The sequence below is a fragment of the Anas platyrhynchos genome, chromosome 3 (assembly GCF_047663525.1).
Source record: "Anas platyrhynchos isolate ZD024472 breed Pekin duck chromosome 3, IASCAAS_PekinDuck_T2T, whole genome shotgun sequence".
NCBI lineage: Eukaryota > Metazoa > Chordata > Aves > Anseriformes > Anatidae > Anas > Anas platyrhynchos.
This window is the reverse complement of record NC_092589.1, coordinates 53562761-53586518: the sequence shown is the minus strand read 5'-3', so window position 1 is coordinate 53586518 and position 23758 is coordinate 53562761. Positions and strand designations below refer to the sequence as shown.

The 23758-nt window shown below is 40.7% G+C and overlaps 2 protein-coding genes across 3 annotated transcripts in view; both read right to left on the bottom strand.

Annotated features, from left to right (window-relative positions):
* The window catches only part of PLEKHG1 (pleckstrin homology and RhoGEF domain containing G1), a 198749-nt gene extending 194457 nt beyond the window's left edge, over positions 1–4292 (bottom strand). Inside the window, exon 1 of the mRNA XM_072035907.1 lies at positions 4271–4292. The gene's annotated coding sequence lies outside the window, so the exon portion shown is untranslated. The remainder of the gene's footprint in view (positions 1–4270) is intronic.
* A 2897-nt stretch (positions 4293–7189) lies between these two features.
* The window catches only part of IYD (iodotyrosine deiodinase), a 46984-nt gene continuing 30415 nt past the window's right edge, over positions 7190–23758 (bottom strand). For both annotated transcript variants that reach the window (XM_027454364.3, XM_005008899.6), the window contains exons 2-5: positions 16162–16356; positions 13981–14140; positions 11942–12098; positions 7190–9916 (exon numbers count right to left, since the gene is read on the bottom strand). In XM_027454364.3, coding sequence (XP_027310165.1) covers positions 9734–9916; positions 11942–12098; positions 13981–14140; positions 16162–16356 — 695 coding nt within the window. In that variant the 3' untranslated portion in view covers positions 7190–9733. The remainder of the gene's footprint in view (positions 9917–11941; positions 12099–13980; positions 14141–16161; positions 16357–23758) is intronic.

Sequence of the window (23758 nt, the reverse complement as noted above, 5' to 3'; positions counted from 1 at the left end):
CCACAGAATATCAATTATGTGCTAAAGAAATTCACTCCTAATTCCAAATAATTACATTCTTGAACTTTGCAATTTGTTCATCAACAACTTACTAAATGAAACTGGAAAGTAATACCACAGAGAGATGCACTCTCTTCTATTTACAGGGAAGGAGGTATTTAGAATCTCCCAAATTTCCTGCTGGCAGTTAAAATAGACAAATGTTAACAGCAGCTTGCTGTAACCTTTCTTTATTACTCCATTCATACTTCTACTCTGTGTTTCATTGTCTAATTATACGCAAATGATATAACAAACTCAGTAGAGAGGAAGACACACTGTGGAATAAGAATTGCTTTTTGTTGTGAATGGAGTCCAGGTGCTGTACTGAAAAGGAAAGAAAACATAGAAAAGGAAAGGAACAAAATGCAGAAAGCTCAGAAAGTACCTACATCAAAAATATAGTATAAAATGGATGTGAAATGAAGGGCAGAGAAGAGGCTGAGTTAGATCACACTAGAAAAATGGATAAACAAGAAGCAGTCATTACTTTGCTATTGTTCATTCAACATGAAGGCACTCAAGGTGTACCAGGTGGAAGGGAGAAGCAAATTGTAGCTATTATAGCACAGTGAGACATTCAAGACACAGTTTATTTGAGGTTTGTGCATCAGGTTTGTCTCTCGGGTCTCACTGAGCTACAGAAATGAGCTACCAAGCCCCATTCAACTCATAGTGTACCCATAAGCTGAAATGCAGTCTAGAATACTACATACAGATGATCAGCTGTAGGCCTGACTTCCTAACATAGCAGACAGCTTGGAAATACAATTTCTCATTTCAAGGGTAGGCTGAAATACAGTTCAGCATGAAACAGATCCTAAATCTCTTTCAAGTTATTACGCTTGCATATGTAGCTTTGGTCTCCAAAGCAGTAAAAGGAAATAATCACAATTCTTTCATGCTTTCTCAAAAAATGCAGTTAATGAAAATGAGTCAGTATCTCCAGTGGCTTTTGATTTCTGAAGTGATAGCGCATTTATAAATATTTCAATGCTTCCTTTTGAAGTTTGCTTTTCTTTCCTTTGCAGAATCAGCTACTACAAAAGTTAACTGACAATACACTCTAAAAATCTGAGAATCTTCTACCTTCTAACATTTTAGAGAACTACATAAAATACTTGATTACTTAATACTTAAATTTATAAAGCCACGTATAACTGTTCAATACTCTGCTTATAGATTATACCACCTCTTTGTTTTGACCAATACTTATACTTCACTGAATTTAAAATAATTCTGCTCTCAACACATGCCTTGTCTCCATTCTCCATCAAAAAGAAATTACAACCAAAATTAGAGAATAAGGTGCAGTACCATACTAAACCTATAAAGCACTTTGAGAAATAAAAGGCGCAGTAGGCAGGTGTGGTGCCATAACTGTCCTACTCGGCAGCAGCTAAGTCTTCACTCAATAGTACCCTTTCACATATTCTCAGGAGTCACACAGATTTTTCAGTAGCCCCACAACCTCTGTAAATTATGTCTGCTCTAAATTTAACACATCTCAACTCTTCAGCAAGAGCAAACAGAATGGCCAGAACCCACACCACTATGACAGTGTGGGAAAGCTTTTTTTTCTCCTCATCTCTTTCACCATTTTAGATACTTCTGTGTTGCCTACTAGTTTCCACTTGTCTCCCTGTGTTTCTTTTTTCTTCAGGTGTAACACCTGAAGAACAAGCATACTGGGGTACAGAGGTCACACTATTATAGAAAGTGGCCTAAGACCTTCAGACTGAAAAAGGGCTGACTACGCTAGTACAGAATATTACTAATTAATGCTATGACACCAAAAATACCCTTGCTAAAACCTTTCACATGCCTTACCCCAAATGCCTAACCCCCACATAAAGCCTTGTGCTTTTAGGCCATTAGGCCCTCATTAACTTCATCCAAGCAAGTCATGGTCAACTTTTGCTAGACCTTGAGATTCCAGCAAGACCTCTCAGTCTGTTGCAGAAGAAGCATTTTCACAGGCTCTTGCAAGTTTGTTTTTTTTTTCCTTTTTTCTCTGGCTACTGGTTTATAGATATGTCTATCCAAAGCTATTCTTTTAGGTCACCATATTAGGGAAGTGACTCGGATGAACACTGAGTATGCTGCTTAAACAAAATCAGAAGTCAGAACTGACTGATTACCTCACATCTCCAAGAATAGTTGCTGCAAGAGACTTACATCACATCTCACACCTATTTGTCCCTGGAAAGCAATGCCAGAAGTTTTTATTACCCCTTCTACCTTACAATACGACTTTTGTGTACATGTGGTTCACAGTAAGCTTGTGGGGAACATATTTCTCTTTACCAAAGACTGGTACCTTTGCCTTGGTCCCATAGAGAATTGGTTGTGACAGCCTTCTGCAAGCTGCATGAATCCCATGATCAAATTAAATGAGTGTGTATGAAAACACTTAAAGCCTTGTGATGTTTGGACCATTTACACAATAAAACAATGACACAAAAGTTTTACTGAAATCCAGAAAGTAATTTACAGAACACTGTCCCCACTGCAGATCCAACAGAAAAGAAGTCGGACTGTTAAAGCAGATCCTCAGATCTGCTCCAGATTTAAATCCCGCCTGTATTATGGCTTTTATGGTTCTCCATAGCTGTGCTTTTGTCTACCCTACTCTCAATATACATACTTTGAACTTGATATTTTCAAGAGCTGTTCCTCTGGACAACTCCACCAATACAGTCACATTCTAGGAAAAACTGTGACTCCAGTCTCTCCCTTTCAAGCCAAGTCACTAATGATCTTCATGACAAGATCTTACCATCAGGTAGGAGAGGGCTCAGGGCAGCCTTATAATAACTCCACATAACTCACAGCTCTCTTCTGAAAAAATGCCTCAAACACTTCCTCATCAGCTGCTATGTCTCAAAAGACTGGGTAACTGATGCTTAAGGTTATGGTCATCGCATATCTCGCTGATCAGTGTTGTTTTCCCACGTCTTGGAGTGTGCTACCTGTGTCTTGGACTACCTTTGTTGTCTGTGTTTCCACCAGCAGTTCAATGCAGCTCCAGTTTTGTAGCCAAGGTTAATAGTGATTCCACCCACACCACCACAGGGTGTGATTTTTAGCTGGTAACTTGTTCCATTCCTGATTTGAGCTCCAATGACTCTCTCCAATCTTAGATTTGAAAGGACACATTGGCCAGCTTTCATACCATTAAATGCTCTCCTTATCACTTACACTCCACAGACAGAGGGGAGATCCATCCATATGAGGCAAAGACTCAACAGGTTACAGCTCCCTTGGATGTCTTATACAGGTCATGTTAGCCAAAGAAATAATGAAATGCCTTAAGAGTTATGAGTCATGATTGCAATGCCTGTTCTGCAAAAGCTGAGCGGATAAGTAAGCTCAGGTGGGCAGAAATCTCCAAAAGTAATACAGCAGACAATCTCTTCCTAATGATGTCTATGGAGGTCTGCCTGATCAGCAACAGCTGCATGAAACCAAGGCTGAGCCCTTCTGGAAAAAAAAAAATATCCCAGCTGTCAGAATTAGCTTTTATGCTTTATTTCTTCCAAGTGCTTTGCTCAGAGCAATGGACTACTGCTGTTCTATCAGTACATAGCATTCAGGACCTGGGGGTCTTGCCTTGGAGTGGGAACTGAACACTTTCCTCAAGATTCATTTTTCAAGAGTCTGTGAGATCTATGTAGCAACAAGAGAAGTAAATCAATCAGATGCTGACTGCACACCTATGTACTTGCTTAAAGGTCTCTGCAGTGCTGTGGCTATGAGCAAAACCACAGTCTGAGGCTACAGCTTGCATGCCTCTGTTCATCTGGGATACACAGCACCAAGTTACTTACACCCAAAACTTGCTTTGCTTTTATTGTATTGACATAAATTCACATGGTAAGAAGTGCTCAGATACACATCTGATGGGGTCCGGCTTAATACAACCCCATGCAGCAGCTCAAACCCAGCAGCTGTTCTTGGGCACAATCATCTCCATGAGGTGCAAGATAATACCACTTAGCCTTAAAAGCTAAAAGCTTATATGGTTACTACACTAACCACTTATATGGTTACTACAGCTCAACTAGCTTGTCAAAATCTTGATCACATGGGTGAATTCTAAGCTACAGAAGAAATAGGCATATACCAGCATAGCAGAATCCTCAGAGCTCATGCTCTGAATCAGTGAGATTAATTTAAACAAAACAAAACTTTTCTAGCAGGATCAGCTATCTGTTGGGTTCTGGCTCACCTGGCAGGAAAAGATGACAATTGAGTGGGCAGGGATGCTGCTGCTCCTTTGACGCGCAATAGCTTATAGCTCAGTACTTGAGGGCAAACTGAAACCAATGGCACTTTGGCCATCCATGCAGCAAGATAAAACAGGCAGTTCTCTGTGATTCCTAGCTCCAGAAACAGGTGATACCCATTCCTTTAATCACCTGGGTTGTGATACAATCCACCATCTACCACAGACACCTGATTTCAAGCCCACTTATTCAGCAAGCCTCAGACAACCAGGGTCCTTGAATGCATACAGATTTGTCCATACAGTTCAATGAAGAAAGATCCGCTCTCCCAAGAGTGCAAGCTGAGCCAGCAGGGTGGGTAGATCACTTAGCTCAGAAAGGCTGCCAACAGTGCCCTCTCACCAAAGGGAGACTCAGGCACAGTCTGGTTTTGGACAACACTTCTCCCTGTCTCACCCTGGTGTTTCCTTCTTGTGAGACAGTTGTGATGCCTTTCTGAGCATCCCTGAGCCACTCAGCATCTGACCACTATCACTGCTACCAGCAGTCCTCTCACAGATATAGAAAGCCATACACAGGCACCTGGTGCTCCATGGTGATGTTGCTCCCACCCTCCTTGGTGCTTCCTTCCTCGAGCTAACTAGAAGGAAGCCCAATGACCTACACTTGAACTTGCAAATGCTGTAACATCACCCTCACTACCTTCAAGACAAAGGGCTGCTGAGCACAGCTGTCCTCCCTCCCCAGCCATGCTTTGCTCCATCCTTACCCTTTCCCAGAGAGGAATGCTCCCAGCCCCAACAAAATGCTGCTTACGTAGCTTGTAAGCTCTTTTTTTTTTTTTTTTTTTGGGGGGGGGGGTTAGGGTTATAATAAACTAAAAAAAGCAAGGGCAAAAGATAACAGGGCAGAGTGCACACTTAACAGGTTTGGGAGAGCAGGGATGCTATTCAGAAGGAGCTAAATAGTCTGCACAAATAGGCTGATAGGATCCCCATGGATTTCATCAATAGTAATTCCACATCCTGCATCCGGGATAGAAGAGCCCAGTGTCACAGTACAGGCTGGGGCCAGCTGTCTGTGGAGCAGCTCTTCAGAAAAGGACCCCAGGGTACATGGTGGACAAAGAGCTGAATGTGTGTCAGCAGTATGCCCTTGCAGCAAAGAAGGTCAGTCGCATCCTGCGCTGCATTAGTAAAAGCAGAGCATGCAGATCCAGGGAAGTGATCCTTTTTTTTCTCTATTTGACACTTGTGAGACCATATCTGGCATACTGCATCTGATTTTAGCCTGTTCAGTACAAGAAAGATAGTGACATGATGCAGCAAGCCCACAAAGCTGGCCAGGACTGTGTTTTTTGTCTGGAGAACACAAGGCTCAGAGGAGACTTGATTGCTCAAAATACCTACAGGTTGCCCAGAGAAGCTATGGACTCTCCATCCTTAGAGATGGTCAGGATTTGACTAGACAAGACCTTGAGCATAGGCCTGCTTCGAGCAGAGGTTTGAATAGGATGAACTCCAGAAGTCCCTTTCAACCTCAGTTATTCTGTGATGCTAGAAAACCAGTATTTTCAGCTAAGTTTTCTAAAGGACTCTGTTCTCCTCTAAGTTCTGTTCACGTCGTTTTATAAAAGAAGCAGGTAGACCAAATCCAGAGCCTTTCAGAGATCTGGCCATAAGGTATTATGAGAATAAATACTAAAATTCCATCCTGTTTTGTTAATCCTGTTAATCCGTGAATGTAAAAATTAAATCTCACCTGATTCCCTCAAGATGTTTTCTTCCAGAAAAAACAGTTTGCTCATCCAAATGAATGAAAAATCCTTAGTTAAGTCTAAAAACAATTTAAATGGTAACTTCAATTTTAAATTTAATTAATAACATTCTGCATTGAAAGGCAAAATTTCTTCTTATTTCATTTGTGTAAAGAGCACTGGGTGTGCAGGGAGTCTGGGCTCCTCCAACATGCGCACACATTACGTCAGGCAGCTACTTTTTATGTTCCTAGGCTAATACATGTTCATTACTACTTCTAGAAAAGGCAGGGTTATTATAATTAGTTCCCAGATTCCAAACCCTCCCACTGATGCATCAGTCCCCGGTGGTCCTTCTGGGGGTCACTCCTGCTGAAGGCTCGTAGTCTTCTTCCCAGCCTTTGTCCTCATCCTTCTTTGTCCATCTTGGCCGGATATCAGAGACTTGCCTGGTGTCCCATGCAATAGACACAATAGTTAGCAGTTATTCTGAGACCCCTTTGTTCTCTTATCCCCAGATATCAGAGACTCAAGGTCTACCCTTCAAGCCCTCTATTGACATGAATTGCTGGAACGTTCCATGCAATATTCTTAGATCAGGATTCTGATTCTAACAATGGTTCCTAGTGCAAAGAACAGAGAAACAAACCAGTCCTGACTGCTTTGAATGAGATAGCAAACAAATGTAAATGGAGAAAATAAACCTGTGGGAATGTTTTCAAAGAATTGTCATAGTCCAAAAGCTTTAAATTGGTTCAGTCCCTGAAAGTTAATTAGTGTAAACTCAGGTTGCATCACTGAATTTGAAGTAGTAGGAGAGACTTGCACCATTGCAGAGCCTCAGTTGCTGATTAAATTGGCATTGCCTCTAACTCTATACAAGAAAGAGAGAGAAGCACACCTTTCTACTCTGTCAGCTACTGGAAGACCTAGAGAGGAAAAAAAAAAAAAAGTTGTTTAATTAAAAAGTACTGTTGTTTTAAGGCATTTCACCAAATAGGTAATATTTGGTAGAAACCAGACAACAAATGAAAGGGAAGAAGAAACAGTATTAGGTACCTGCAAGGCCTTAATTTACATGGCAATTGACAATAACGACAATCTGCAAAAATTTATAAGTGCCTTACACCATTCACCCTTGAGACAGAAAAATAGGATTCCCAGATTCTGAGACAGAGACAGTTTATTAAGACAGGAAAAAAAAAAAAGGCACAATAATAATAACGATAATAGTATTGCTACTACTACTGTGTACAGAATAAGTGACGCACAATGCAATTGCTCACCACCCACTGACCAATGCCCAGCCTATCCCCGAGCAAAGGGCCCCCCATCCCGGCTAGCCACCCGTATCTATTGTTAGCCTGACATCAGATGGTATGGAATACCCCTTTGGCCAGTTTGGGTCACCTGTCCTGGGTCTGTCCCCTCCCAGCTCTTGCTGCACCCCCAGCCTGCCCGTTGGCAGGACAGAGCAAGAAGCTGAAACATCCTTGGCTTAGTGTAAGCACTGCTCTGCAACAATTAAAACATCAGCGTGTTCATCCTAATCCACAACATAGCACCCTACCAGCTCCTAGGAGGAAAATTAACTCTGTCCTAGCTGAAACTAGGACAGCTGTTTTCTGGCAGGTCACAGGGAGAAGATTGGCTGGCTTGGGGGAGCTTCTGTACACGTGGCTTTTAGGCTGCAGCCGAAGTGTTCCTCTAGATCTGGAAGTTTGAAGATGGTTGAGTGGTTAGAAAGCTACCAGGCAGAGAAGGACCTGGGAGTGATGGTTGATAGTCGGCTGAATATGAGCCAGCAGTGCGCTCAGGTGGCCAAGAAGGCCAACAGCATCCTGGCTTGTATTAGAAGCAGTGTGGCCAGCAGGGCTAGGGAAGTGATTGTACCCCTGTACTTGGCTCTGGTGGGGCTGCACCTTGAGTACTGTGTTCAGTTTTGGACCCCTCACTACATCACTACAAGAAGGACATCGAGGTGCTCGAGCGAGTCCTGAGAAATGGCAACGAAGCTGGTGAGGGGTCTGGAGAACAAGTCTTATGAGGAGCGACTGAGGGAGCTGGGCTTGTTCAGCCTGGAAAAGAGAAGGCTCAGGGGTGACCTTATCACGCTCTACGGGTACCTTAAAGGAGGCTGTAGTGAAGTGGGGGTTGGTCTGTTCTCCCACAAGCCTGGTGACAGGACGAGGGGGAATGGGCTAAAGTTATGCCAGGGGTGTTTTGGTTGGATCTTAGGAAGAAGTTCTTTACTGAGAGGGTTGTGAGGCATTGGAACGGGCTGCCCAGGGAAGTGGTTGAGTCACCATCCCTGGAGGTCTTTAAAAGACGTTTAGATGTTGAACTTAGCGATATGGTTTAGTGGAGGACTTGTTAGTGTTAGGTCAGAGGTTGGACTCGATGATCTTGAGGTCTCTTCCAACCTAGACAATTCTGTGATTCTGTGAAATATGCCCTAACTGTTTTCAGATAAAGTGAAGCGAGTTAACTAGAGCAATCCATAAGGAGGGCTGAGGCTAACCTAGCTGGATGTGCCTGAAGGTATGTGTAACAGGGAGTGAGAGTAAGTAACAGCTTCAGGAAAGGACTACTCTCTTCCAGCATTTTTATCCCACGCTGTTCACAAAATAGGGTTGTAGGTACAGAACTGGCTACACAGATATAGCCAGCAGAAACCTGAGTCCACGAGAGGGCTCTGCCGACACAGGCATCAGCAATGCAAATTCCTCCAGTGCAGTAACTGAGTGGTGCCAGTTCAAACCCTGCCCAGAGACAAGGCTTTTAGTAAGGAGCCTTGCTTTTGTGAGAAATGACCTTAAAATCAACTAAAATATGCCTGCTATAATATGACATGGAGCACCTCTCATGCATTAGAGTCTGTAAAGCAGTTTAAATTTCAGAGTGTTAAATTGATATAGTTTCAGGTATAAACAGGGAGTTCTGGGCCTCTCCCAGTGGAAGCAGCAAATATAGAGGGCATGACTGAGAGCTGCCCTGGGATCCAGCTGTGCCTGCCACAGGTATAAATAAATGGCAACAAGGAAATCACTTGGATGCCTTGTTCATGCTAGATCCCCCACAGCTGCAGGCGCTTGCACTAGCAGTAGTTTAAGAAACCGCTGTCTGGTATAGAGAAGGCTTTTGAGTTCAGTCAAGTAGGGAAAATGCTCCTGTATATGGGAAAAATATCTTCCTCCTACACAAAACTGAACACAGCAAAGTGAAGTAACATTTAAATAGTACACACTGATCAACAGCAAGACAACCGAGTTGATTATACCTCTTTATACCTTTAAATACAACCTCCATTAAAATTCTGAAGTAAAAATAGCTGTATAATGGTAATCACAAAAACATAAGGAGAAGATACATTCCAGTTCAAGGGAAGATTTGTCCCAACGATGAATAAGAAAAAACAAGTGATGAAGGTCATTTAAATGCTATTGTATGTATCCACTGGAAGAACTGGCTAGGTTCACTGATAATACAGCACCTGTCAAGTACACGGTGCTTGACTGCTTGCTGCTATTAGTAGAAGCAGCCACCCTGATTATTAGCACTAAAAGACAAGCAGGTCTAAACAGCCAGAGCAGCAGCAACATATGAGCATGAAAGCTGGGCATAATACACAGGAAAAGCAGCAACCAGGTCAGCGGGCTGCTGCTTACTCTTTGGCAGTAGGGTGTGCTCGTTCTTCGTGGCACTGGGCTCACACGACCACCATGATGTCTTCCAGGGGCTTTCGGGTCAGCACAGGCACAGTGGCATCTCTCTTCGGATAGCCCACAGGGAGCAGCAAGAGCAGCTTCTCATTCGCTGGGCGCCGCAGCAGCGCCCGGAGGTGAGGGCCGCAGTTGAGGGGAGTGGTGGTCACGGTGTAGAGGCCTGCGTTCTGCAACAAGACCCACAGGAAGGGAGTGAGACCAACAGCTGTGCTGGCCAGCTGCATCCATTACTCTTGTGAGACCTGTGCATGTTTCTCACATCGCCTAGCCCACTAATACTGGTTCATTACACTCTTCTGCAGGCTTTACAACTGATTTACTAATTGCCTCGACAGTACCATGAAAGATGCCTGTTTTGCTTACAGAAAAGTACAACATTTCTCCACTGCAGCAATAGCACAGACTAATGGAAATAGCCCTGCTCTTTCTGATGTATCTGTGTTGTACAGCAGGAGCCTGCCTAGAGTGTACAGCATGAGGGTGGGCCCGTGGCTGCAGGAAGCTGGGAAGCAGTTGTGGGGATATCACTGGAGTGTCATCCCATGGGGATCATCTGGCTCACACAGAGAGAAGCTTTGGTTCTTGCCCTCATATAGTTGGCAGGAAGATGTCTTTGTGAACACCTGTTGCTGCTCAAGAGTGGTACCTCACAGGAACAGGGAGCAGAGGACGTGCCTCAGAATTTGTCCAGGAGCCTGTTGGTATCTCTCACCATGGCCAATGTCCTGGCTTATATCAGAACCCCAGAATAAGTCTATGCATCATTCCTTCTCCTCATACAAAATCTCCCTAACACAAACACACACGCACAAACAAACAAACAAACAAAAAAAAAAACATTAAATGCTGTTTGGTAAAAGCTAAATGATCTGACAAAAAGTAAATAGCTGACACTATCCAAAATACGACCATACAGCTGAGGTGCTTCCTGAGAGCTGTGCCTGTGGATTTCAGTCTCTTCCTGCATCTAATGAAAGCATTCGGGGAGTCTTCAAGATATAAAAAGCAGCCAGGGAGACTTACTCAGGCAGTGTGCCTCTCATGTTAACATCTATGATCTTCTGAAGAGAAGAGCTGATAGTGGTGGTTCTGAATGCTATGAGTCCATGGCACTGTGTCCTTTAATGTTGTCAATTAACTTCTAAGAGCTGGGAAACAGAAGCACTGAGGAGCCTAACAGTCAGTAGGGAGCCTCAGAAGTCTCACCTGATGGTGGGCTGGCTGGGGGGAAAGTGAGGCTTTGTCTCTCCTGCTGCTTCTGATTTGATTAAGGCACTAGTGACAGCACCGGTTCTGCCCTATTCTTTGTGCATCCTCTTTGCTCTCAGTTCTCAAGACCCCTGTGCAGCTGCAGAACAGCTGTACCCCAGAGATGTGCATCTGCACTGCCTACCTCTCAGATTTCCCATCCTGAAGAACCTCCTAAGGAACAGCAATGCAGGCAAGGAAATGTCACTCAGAACAGAATGGAGGAGAAATGGCAGTTCCTGGTAGGGAATTGGCCTAATAAAAGAGGTGGCAGCTTGCTGTTACCCTGCTGACAGGCCATGCTAACAATCAGAATAACTTCACTAGTTAAGCACTTGTGTGAGTACATCAGATACATCGAGCAGAAAGGAACACTGAGAAACCACTGAGAAAATCCAATTGGTTGGTATCAAGCATGCTGAGCTTTAGAAATCAGTTCATTTTCAGAAATGCCTCCAAAAGCCTGATTGAAATAGTACAGCCTGTTCTGTAAAATATGTCCCTGATATTTTTCCAGTATTGCAAACTACAATGATTTGGACTCAAGCCATTTTTTAGGGGTTACTGAAAAGATGGTGTTAGTGCAGCACTGTACAGCCAAGCTTTGGTAACCTGCAGACCCTTGCTGTCCCTGCTAACATACAGCAGAAACTGCAGCTGCTGACATTGTGGCAGGAGAACAGTGACAACTCTGGAAGGAAGCTGCACCACGCTTTTCCTCTTGATAAGCAGCACTGAGGATAGGAATCACCACAGACGTGGACCTATGCAGAATAACTTTTAACCTCAAAACTAAGACATTGCTAGAAATTGGAGCAGTCTGAAGGACTGATAATGTTAAAATCTAAAATGGGTTTCCTCCTCATTTGTGCTGAATAGTTTTGGTACGTAATCCAGACCAGTATACTGACTCCCAGCCCAGCATGCCAGTGCTGTCAACATACCTGCAAAGCAGCAAGCAAGATGCCACAGGCAATAGAAACACTGATTTCATTGTAGTAGTGGGTCTTCTTTTTGCCATTTGGAAGCCTCCCATATACCTGCTTGAAAATGAGGATCAGATAGGGAGCAGTGTCCAAGTACTCTTTGATCCAATTTGTTCTGCAAAAGAAAAACATTAAAGACATTTATTTTGCAACCCTTTCACTTTACTGTAAGTCACATTTACTGTCTGTAATGTTGCAGTAAAGTTATATGACAATTATAGCAGTAGGCTAAAATTTAAAACATAATCCCCATACAGAATAAGTGTTATCACCTTAAATAGAAACGTTTCTGCAAAAAGCTTGAATAGACTTCTGAGGTTTAACACATTCAGCTGAAGAATTGATGTGCTCCCTCTGAAGAGTAGAATTGCATAAAAGTAGGAGGTAGGTCTTGACCTCTTATCTCTGCACTGGCCTCAGGAGCATTTGTCCTTGAGATGATTTAATTCCTGAAATTTTGCAAACCTGCAGCTCTACCTGTTACTATCAGTGCCAACATTTTTTTGTAATTGCAGGGAAAACTGCTGGCAGAAAATATCAAAACTACTTGGTCTAATGTCTAAACCTGAATATGTTCTCACAGCAAAAATTGCTATTCTATTTCTGGATATTTCAGCCCTGTTAGAATTTATTTTGTTCCCAATTTCCTACTGTGAGAATATATACAAAAATGATGTCAGATTTATTTAAAAAAAAAAAAACAAAAAAAAACACAGTTTATTTTGTACTGCTCTCACTCAAAGTACAAAAAATAAATTATTTTAGTAGTTTGCATAGCATATGTTTACATAGCACAAAACCACCTGAAAAATAATAACATTATGAAACAAATTGGGCAAATTAACCCTATAAAGCTTGTGCATATGCTTCATACGACAAGCCAAGACTTAGTAGATATCTTCCCACTGTGTGAAGCTAAGCGAGTCAGGCAGTCTTTGCAGGGCATTTCAAAAAATTAAATACTGCATAATTCAACACTTGCATAGGATCTAGCCTTGGGGCTACCACAGTCAGCTGCAAAACTCTTAATAACTTTGGGAGTTTCATTGTTTGACAAACACCAGGAAAGAAATAGGAAAAAAGTTCAGGAAATAAAGGCTATATATATAATTTAAAAAAAAAAAAAAAAAAGATGGTTCCAAATGCTTGGAAAAGTCTCAAAATGGAGAATATGTAATCACTTTTTACTGGAGGCAATTTTACAGATCAGACACCAAGGCTTTACTCACATTTTTATATTTTTCTTTGCAATCATAAGTCTTAGAAATATCTTAAAAGGGGGAGGGAGAGAGTAAGAAAAGGATACAAGGAGAAATCAAGACACGCTTCTTTCATCACTTCAGTTTCCTAGACTGTAGTGCTTTCAGTAAGATTCCCATAATCTTGAGAATTAAGACAAATCCATACAACATGGATGGGCGAGGTGAATATTTGAATCATATATTTCACTCTTTCTCTGGTAAAATTGAAGCACATGCGGTGTGAGATTTTTCATAGTTTCTTTGCTTTTTGTTTGTTTCTGTGTGTGTCTGTCAGGTGCTGCATCTCACCTGACCCATAGAACAAGGTGGCCAGAATTAAGATAGACAGTCAAAAAATATGTTAGCTCCTCCTGGGTGGGAGCTCCAACTTTCCTTAGACAGGAGATTCTTCTTCCCAGATGTGAGTTAGCAAAAGGACCACAATATATAGACCCTGGCAACTCACCAGCTGGGAGTCTCTGATCTCATCTTCCTTCTTTTTGTGTAATCAGGAAGTGGGAAATATTTACAGCTGCCCTCCTAAGCAGCACCACAAAATTGGGGAGTTTAAGGAGCACAGACTTGAAATAAGATTTTGAAATAAGATTTTTTTAAAAACTGAACTGAATACTTTCAGAGTTTTTTTCTCTTCCTGAAAATATGTGGAAGAAATTCAAAAAGAAAAAACCTCCCAATACAGTCTTCTCTAGAGCAAAACATGGTTTTGAACCCCTTAGCCACTTGATTTTTTCATACCTTAGTCTCTTCAGGTCATTAACCCATTTGTCTCCCATCCTTTTTTTGTAGTTTATTTCTTCTTCTTCTTCTACTATCTCCCGAATCTTATGTTTTACATCTGGATCCTGCACCACCACAAAGGTCCAGGGCTCGGTGTGCGCTCCACTGGGTGAAGTACCTTGGTACAAGAACAGGAGATGATGAAAAACACTTGGCACAATGATGAGTGAGGGTGTGCAGTGAAAGATATCAGCTCTTTGTGGGCTTTCAGACTGGCCATCAGAGCGATGGGAAAGCAAGCTGATGAGCTGGGGGAATAAAGGACTGAGACAAGTTTTGGCAGGCAGGCTACACATTTGTTTCTCAAAGAATGTGAAGTCCCAATCAATGACAGATTAGTCCTTTCAGGTAGCCATCTTACAGGAAAGAAACGTTAGGGATTTGTAAAAATTCCTTTGTGGTTCTTTATGATGAGGCAATCTGACGATGCAGTAATGTTAATGCAAATATTACACCCAAAGCAACACATCGTCTGAATATGCAACCAACTCTGAGAAATGATTTTAGCTGAAGGGCAAAGCTAATGGCTTTCAGGGAAACAAGGCTAACGAACCATCCGCAGGAATCTGTTGCTGGCTGACAACGATGAGGAACTGCACAATGCAGACATCTGCCATATAGCACACAGGTCTGCATTTGTTGTCCCAAAGACAGCTGGTGCACGTAGGTGTGCACATATTAAATCTGCACTTGCTCATTCAGCCCTGATCATTACACACCAACACTATCAGTGAATATTTTAACTGCCTAACAGATGAAAGCCAGAGGCTGAAGAACACAGTTATCTGTACTAGCTCACAGAGAAATAGGCTAAGGACATTTTTCAGGTCTCTCTAGACCCTCATAAACATTCTAAAAATATTTGAAGGTCTTGAATACATATTATATTTGCTTATGTAAGCACTGATTTCAGCCTGAGAAGCACCGAATAAGCAGCTTGAACTACCTATCTCTTATATTAAAATGTGTTTGTATCAAGAACCTCATCTCTCTTCTGTTTTGGATAAGAACTGATGACATTTCTGTTTTGACTTTTTTTTTTTTAATTATTTTCTTCTGCACAGCCCAAAGCTTTCAGGGTTACAAAGTACTTCATCTGCACTCCAGGCTTGTTCACTTTGCTGCATTTGCCAAAACATGTTCAGTGTTTTAATGACTCCCAGCTAATTAGAGGAAGATGGAGACTCATTACAGTGCAGTAACAAAGCTGCTTACAGTTTTTAAAGGGAAAACAATGCACCTCAAATGCTAAGATTCTCTTTATTATTAATCCTACTAGAGGCTATTGAATTTTCCTGTAAGGCAGCCTGTGAATACTTTGCTATACTAACAGTGACTGGTTCACAGAAGAAGAGAAATAATGAGGGTCAAATCCAATACTGGCTGAAGTCAATGTTATTAAAGCAGAAATGAGATTAGGTGAGGACATTACAGTAATGATTTGAAATACAAGTTCCCCAAAAAAATGAAAATTCATATCTGATCCTTAAGCAACCTCAATCAGGGTCCTCAGCGTAACACTCCAGTCATATAGGGGCCTGGCACTGATGCTGAAAGGACTGGAAAAGTTGCTTTGTTCTCAGACTGAAACCTTTTTTCTATAATAATCCTTAACCATTTATGTCATCCAAAATGCTTCACATAGCTGGGACAATTTAATCAATTTGTCTGGGGAAAAAAACAGCAACAACAGGAAAAAAAAAAGGTATAATATCACAATGAATTAAATTCTGAAGTATGTGAAGTACACATGCTTTGACGCTTCTGAGAGAAAGGACTTCAGTGTTTATATTTGGAAGATTTTTCACTTAACTGTATTTAAACTTTAGTTTTAAAAAGACCTCTTAAAGCTTAAAACAAAAGATTTTGTTTCATGCTGTTGAAATGTTCTCTTTACATTTTGGGCTCACTGAAAATACAAGAGAATTGGAAATGCTCCAAACTAGTCCCCAACACACAGTTGTTCAAGTGAGTAATTTTCAAACGATCAATGGATGCTTACTTATTGTGGCTCCAGGTGAGTCTAGGAACACCGTAATCCAAGTGCCAATTCCCTTGGTTTTTCCATACTGCTTTTAAACAGTGGAGCAGCAATGTTGAAGCTTTTGTCTTTCAGACCTTGAACCATTCAGTACCCACCTGCTGTTCTGATGACATTATCGATAACCTCCCTGGGGACCGGCTCATCACTGAGAAACCTGACAGACCTCCTCTTGTTGAGAAGTTCATAGAAGGCCTGTGACCTTTTAATCATTTCAGCCTCAGAGTAGCGCTCCGCAAAGAAGGGGACATGGGCAACATTTTCATCAAGTCCTTGCCACTCTTCATCAACCTCTGCAAGAAAATAAGATTGGTTAGGGATTTTGTTGTTGTTGTTGGAGAAAGCTGTTTGCATCTTTGCCATTCTCCACTGTAATGCACTTTGGCCAGCATTGGCATACATTGCATTTCTACACTACTAGCAAGCCAAAGTCTGAGGTTCCAGTTGACACAACTCATTGATCCCAAGCTGCAGCTACTGAACAAACACATTGTTTAAATACCAAGAGGCAGAAGAGTCCTGGCTGGCTGTAGCAAGTGCCATCTAGGAAGAAGTTACAGCCTTTTGTACTTCAGTCTACAAGTGTGCCTGTAAAAGTAGAGTACAGGCTGAAACAGTAGTGAAAAGGTACTTTTCTCACTAAGAGAAAGCAGTCTAGTGAGAAAAAAATACCAATCAAATTACTGAAATTGAGATGGCTTGACTACTGAGATGTGTAAAATTTCCTCTGAAGAGCTGAATGTCAGCTTCTTCCTATATTTCTGTTTCATAGCAGAAGCATTACAATCTAGGCTCTGTACAAATGTGACTTTGTGGTTAAGTTCTTTGGTTTCACGATACTTTCAGCATAAGGGTAAATGGCATCTATACTTAGGATAACAACATATCAAATGCAGGATATCGTGTTTCTTGTCTTTAATTTAAGAACTCAAAATGGTTCCTCATTTCTCTGAAAGCTGTCCCTTTGGCTTTCTTATACCATAAAATGAATTTTCTGTTGTCTCTGAAATTTCTTGTTTCTCCCCTGCATTCCTAGAATCAGCAAAGATAGCATTTTTTGCAACTATGACATGGAAGTTAAAGCCATTTAAATTTTGCATTTCTGCTAGTCAATAGTATTGAGCAATCTGCTACAAAGGGCTGAGTCAGGAAAAAGTATTCCAGTTCTTTTTCAGTTGCAATTAGGCTGTTATTCCAAAATCACAGCAATCTGCAGTGCAAATTCAAACATCAATTACTTCTGTGTTTTAGTAGTATGCAGTTGCCTTAGAGACCAAGCTGATTTTTTTTGTCCACCTTATAATCAGCAGTGAAATATTAACAAATGTGGCTTAGCACATGTGAGAGGCTGCAATATACCCAGTTTCATGTGCTGAACCTAAAGAACGATTCTGGACCCCAAACAACATAAATTTAATTTTACATACAAAGAAGTTACACAGAAAGTTTGTCCCTTTTAGCATTTCATGTCTGCATTGTCAAGTCTGGAAGAACCTGGCTCCAGGGTAATGGGAATCAGAGACCAGATGTAAAAAATATTTTTGTGGGAATCTTGCACACTCAAACTGAAGAGGAGGAAGAGAACAGCTCTTTATAGCATTCCCTTTGAGTTTTACACTTAGCCCAGTAAATTATCCATTATTCAATAGCAATTAACTCCTAGAGCTTGCTCTTTGCTAGGATTCTGATCACCTTCTCTTTCAGAAACTTTCACACCCTCTTTTTTGCTGCTCCTCCTCCACAATCAGTGAAGGCAATACCACTGGATTACAAAGGCTATGTTTACACTAGCAAGTAGTGTGATGCAACACAAGTGGATATGTCAAAAGAAAGAGCTTCTGCCAAGGACCCAGTGTTCAGCACTGTACATGTTTTAGAGCTGTTATTCTGCAGGAGGTCTAAGTTGTTCCAATGAACTAAACATCCATCAGTAGCTGGAGCACTCCAAGTGCTTTGGAGGAGCACATCCATGGTTTACTTTTATTCTGAAGTAGTCCAGTTTGCTTATTAGAACAAGGAATATGATGTAAACCAAAGAAGTGAAGACAATTAAGAGATTCCCTTGAATGCTTTATCCCTACTGAAACACTCACAGATGCATCCAAAAATACTTTTCTCTAGCCCAAAGAAATTGTCTTTCATATTCCTTAACACACGCTTCTCAAAGAAAAAGTTGGGCACCGTGTCAGAAAGCTGGTAAATACAAGTGTGTTAGGACAGGCTGGCCCCACTCCCCCTGCACCAGCAGGGCTAAAAAGTGAAATGTAAAAGTTAAAAACCTTCCACAGACATAAGCCGAGACAGTGATTGCTGACAGCTGAAGGATTGGAGAGAAGAATTGATGAAACCAGAATGTATTAAACCCTAAGGGAAAAAACAAGGAGCTGCAGGATAGCAAATCAGCAACCCATTCTGACTTGCCTGAGGACTGTCTTGCCAGTAGAGAAATTCAGGTGTCTCATTAGGAATGATAAACGTATCCTTGTTCAGTCTAGTAACTCATTAGCCCTACCTGTCCACCATGTGTATTAGCCAATGCATAATTGCTTTGTAGTCTTAAGCTGTATATATGTGAACTTGAATCACACGTTGTAAAAGCAAGCCAGAAGGGAAAGGTTACGGAGAGAATGATCTTTCTCAGGCCCATTGATACAGACAGAACAGAAAAATATGCTTTGAGTGCATGAATTCTCCTGAAAGCTTTTCTTGAAGGTCTTATGGGCCTGGAAGATAGTTTGCATCCTTCAGCTGGTCTCTCCAAATTCATCTTATGTATAGTGTTTTTTCTACTACAACCAAGATACTTGTTGCCGAACTAAGATTTAACAATAACACTGACTGACACACGTCTTAATGTTATCTACAGGCATGTACATAAGAGGATTTTCTACATGGGTAAAAAGATTTTTATGAAAACAAAACAAAAAAATCACTTAAATCAGCTGAGGTTGTACAGGTGTGTCAGAAGTTAGAATCTGACCAGAAAACTATACTGAAAGTAGGTATTAGAATAGAGTCCTGGTGAAAATTTCAGGTCAAACTACACTACTTGTGTTCATATCAGCATGCTGTAGTGATCATCCCTACCCATTTCTCAAGCTTACAAATCTGAGTGCCCTGGGAAATAGGAATAGACTATTTCTATTCTAGAATAATTTAGAAATAGTCAAATAAAAACTTAATTCCGGGACCCAAGAGTTCTTATGTGCTCTCACTGTTTGCTTTCTTCTAATGAGGTTTTTATCAAAGTTCAGAAAGCAGGAACTACTTTCAATGCATTGTACCTTTTTATTCAGCCACTGATGGAGGAGGCTTTATAGTCTAACCTTGGCTCCTAAACTAATTCATGTCCTGCTTGGTCATCTCTTTTTCTACTATTATTGCAAAACCATCAGAAATCATTCTGAGTCACAGATACTGGGACTGGTCTACAAACTACTGAAACCTTTACAAAAGAGGTTTGTCAAATGGGAGCAAAGGCTGGAGGAAATTTATGTAATCTATCTGATTTTGAAACACAAGGAGAGGAATGTCAGGTAGATGATAAGCCATCAATACATACATAAATGTAATAAATGTTGAAGAACAGAAGGACGAACAGCAAGGATTGTTGAATCCAACTCCCTTGAAACCCTGGATATTTTAAAGAGTAATCAATTGCAGTATGAGTTCTAAGGACTACATTTTTAAGCTTCTCTATCTTCTCTCCATCAATTTTATAGAATGGACAAACCACCCTAGAACTGGGATTTAGCCAACAAATTTTGTTCAGGTTTCTCACTTAAAAAAAGACATGACATGGAGGGAAAAAACAAGATGCAGCAACAATAGCAGTACCTGCTTTGACATGTTCAGGAAATTAATTAATAAAATTAGGGAATAATTCATGTTGTGGTAGATTGCAAAGAAACACAAAAGTAGCATAACTAAAACAAGTCATACTTGAATAAGGCCATGTCTTTAAGAGAGAGTTGCCTCAACTGCGTCATTGTTATAGAGTATATGGTGGAAGCACAGCTTGCTAGGTACAAACTGAAAAGGAAATACTATGACAATACTAGAAACCAGTCTTCCCATCTGAACAATATAATACCTTTATCAAATAACTGGTTCTTTTCATGATGTGGTGATTATCTTAGCTTTGGTTTCAGTGAGATGGGAGGACACTCTAAAAAAATTTAAAAAAATAAATAAATCTCTACAATGAGATTATCAGTTCACTCAATTTAATTGACTAAATGGCAAGTTAAGGAAAAGTAAGTCTAACTAGGGGAAAATGGGGGATTAAATAAAAATGAGTTGGAGAACTCAGATTGAAGAACTTGGAAATCAGAAATCAGGGAGATTTGGCATTTCTTTAAATCAGAGATATAAAATTCATCATACACGTAACTGTTTGAATAAAAATATCAAATAAAATATCTATAGGCAACTAGGAATAAAAGAAAATTATTAGTTAGCACAGAACGTAAAACTTCGTAAGTTAGAAAGTATAAAATTTGCAGTATTACCTACGGTCAAGCTGAATTAAATTTTATGTGGTTTGTTTGCATGGATTTTTTTTCCTTGTAAGCAGAAGAGAAGAAAAGCAGCTGCTGTGTGGCCAAGATGGTTCAGCATAATATTTGTGTGGCAAAAAAAAATGAATATTTCTTCAAAAATCTTGAACATGGGGCAAAGGTGAGGTGACTAGGGAGAATTAAAATATGAGAAGCATCTTATCTAAACTTAAGTTTTAAACTTCTGAATGCACTCAAAATGGGAATACTGACGAGGCAGGAGAAGAACCTAGAAATGAGAGAACTGATGCACAAAATCAAAGCTCTCCTGGAAATATTCTTTTAAATAAATTCATCTATTATTTATTCTTTTCTACCATGTGTCTACCATTCATTCTTAGCAGTTAATCTTATCCATATGCTAAGCTAAAATCATTATCAGCACCATCTGCTTAGTGCATGCTCTCTATATCTTTAATATCTATGTTTGGACATATTTCTGTCTGTATAGTCACGTTACATGATACTACAACTTTCTTGTTTACATCTCTGTGTATTCCGTCATTTGATGGACAACAGACATCCTGCTAGTCAGTCTATTATCTTGTTAACCACATTATCAACATTCCCATCAATTCTGTTCTGTTGTGCATCTACAATAGTCATCAGGCTTCCTGCTTTTTGAGCAAATCTGAAATGATTTTGGCTTAGATATCCGAAGTGAAATCTCATAGTAGAAGTGCTATTTCTCTATCTAAAATTCCACTCTGGATGGATTTTAGGATGATGTTTGTGTTGTTCCCAGCATTTCACATGGAAACTTATAATCAGCCTACAAATCAAGGAATAAATTTTCCGTTTATAACAGCAATACTTACTAAGTTCCAAATAATGTAAACTCGCCTTGAATACAATGACATTGTATCTAATTTCTGTTGGCCACTTGTTTTACCCACACTGATAGTCTCTGTGTTATTGGCTCCTTGTAATTTATGTCATTAAGAAATTTCACTTGTACATCCTTGGTTTTGTGAAAGGATACAAGATAAAATCAACCATTGGTCTCAAGACTGATCCTTGAGAAACCTCACCAGTAACCTTAGTCTAGACTAAATTGCTTGCTTTCAAAGGAGTTCTTTCAGTTACTTCTCTAAGGAATTGCTTCCTAAATGTAGAATTCCTCTTCCTATTCTCTTTTCCGTGTAAAGATACAATGTACAGGAACATGATTAAATGCGTACAAAGAAAGGCTGTGGATTTTTGGACCTAAAGTGCTGGGCAACTGACCATGTGATTTTTTTGCTTGATTGATGGCAGACCGCTACATAATATGCCACTACAGGAATTCCAGTAATTAATCCAATCCTGAACTGAATGTGTCACTAATGGGAAGCTAAAGGAGATAGAGTGCCTTACCTGCAGGATATAAATAGTTGCTAGCATGCTGACCCTTGAAACCCCAAGAGTTAGTCAGGGATCTTAAACAAAATAAGTGTCAAGTGGGAAAGACAGACTTTGGAAAAAAGAAGTCAGCAAAAAATATTGTGAAGAGAACTTCAAGCTGTAATATGGTTGCAGAAGGTTTCTTAAGATTTTCAAAGGAATGGAGTGTTTTACCTAGTAAATGGAAAGCTGAGAATGAATCTGATTTCTGTCTCTAAACCACAGGAGGGTTACACACCAGGTCTGGAAATGTAGCACTGGAACTAGCAAAAGAGGATGGAACATGAAAAAATGGGTATAGACTACTATTAAGTAAGTTTAGGCAGGCAGACAGAAGAGGATTTTTAACCCATGGCATGAAGTTCTGGAATAGCCTTACAGCAAGGTATTGAAATGGGGCAGTTTTCAAGTTCAGTCAGCTAATGGCAAAGACTGGAGGTGCATGCAGCAGGGAAATAAACACAGTGATGCACGACGTCCATGTAAGTCTTGTGTTCTTAAATGACACAAAACATGAATTGTAATTAAATTGGAAAATTAAATTGATACTGTCTCACTCGTGTCAGTATTATCATTATTAAAATATATGGGGAACCTTTGAACTCAGGAAGAGGAGAAATACTTCTAAGTGGGAGAGGTCTATTACAAAAAATACCATAAGCAACAAGCACTGCACTCTGAGAAGAGATGGAACTTTTAGGCCTTTGCACATTGCTTTACACTCTTTATGAATACCACCAGGTGAAGTCCCCACAATTAAATACATAGCAATAAAATGCCTTTGCTGATAATCTCTGCAACTATCCCCAGACTAATACGGGTGTAAATAAAATTCATTCTGATCTTCCACACCACTGTAAACTGGGTCTGTATTTACCTTATCCATCAATTGTATTGATCTGAATATATGACCCAGAAACTAACTTATGTTTGTTCCTGATTTGAGCAGTGTGTATTATAGTAATTAACTAGGGAAGGATGTGATTTCAGAATGAATGTGCACTAAACTCCCTGGGCTGAATAATCTGCCAGAACTCCTCTTTGCAACAATCTAGATCTAACTGTGCAAACCTGAAGCAGTGAGAGACCTGGTACCACCGCTTTGGGATCAGATGCCCACCACTAAGAGAGACTCCCTGTGATTCATGCTTCAAGACAGGGCTGAAGAAACATGTTTTTGAGCTGTGTCTAACTGGTAATCAGACAAGGCCTACTGTAAGACATGGCCACGTATACAGACCATTCCTACCAATTTACAGCACAAGAGTCTCTCATTCTAGATCTCATAAATTAAGGAAGAAGATACAGGACAGATGGGTATGCAAACAACTCTGAAGTACTGCCAGCTAAGGCATTAAACAAATAGACTGATTAAATGCTTGCCATTTAACCAAAGAACTGGGTTTCTGCACTGAGAAACATCCTTCTCTTCAGATGCTGAAAGCGTAACAGAGACAGGCTTGGGAGCGCTTGGTCCTCCCCCTTCCTCCATTAAGAGGCTCTACTGAGCCTGACCAAGCAGATCAGCTAACTACACCAAACACTTTATTGCTCAAAGGTATGCCCCTTTCAGGGAAAACATCCCCTGCTGGTGCCACTTGAAAGGAGGTTCACAACACTGATGATGCCTGAGCAAGCCCAGTGCCTTTCTAATGGAACTGAAGAGCACAACTTGCCCTTTGCAGTGAGTGTTCCAGCACTGTAAGAGGGCTGTGCATGGTCAGTCTGCTTCATTCCCCTGGCAAAGTGCCCT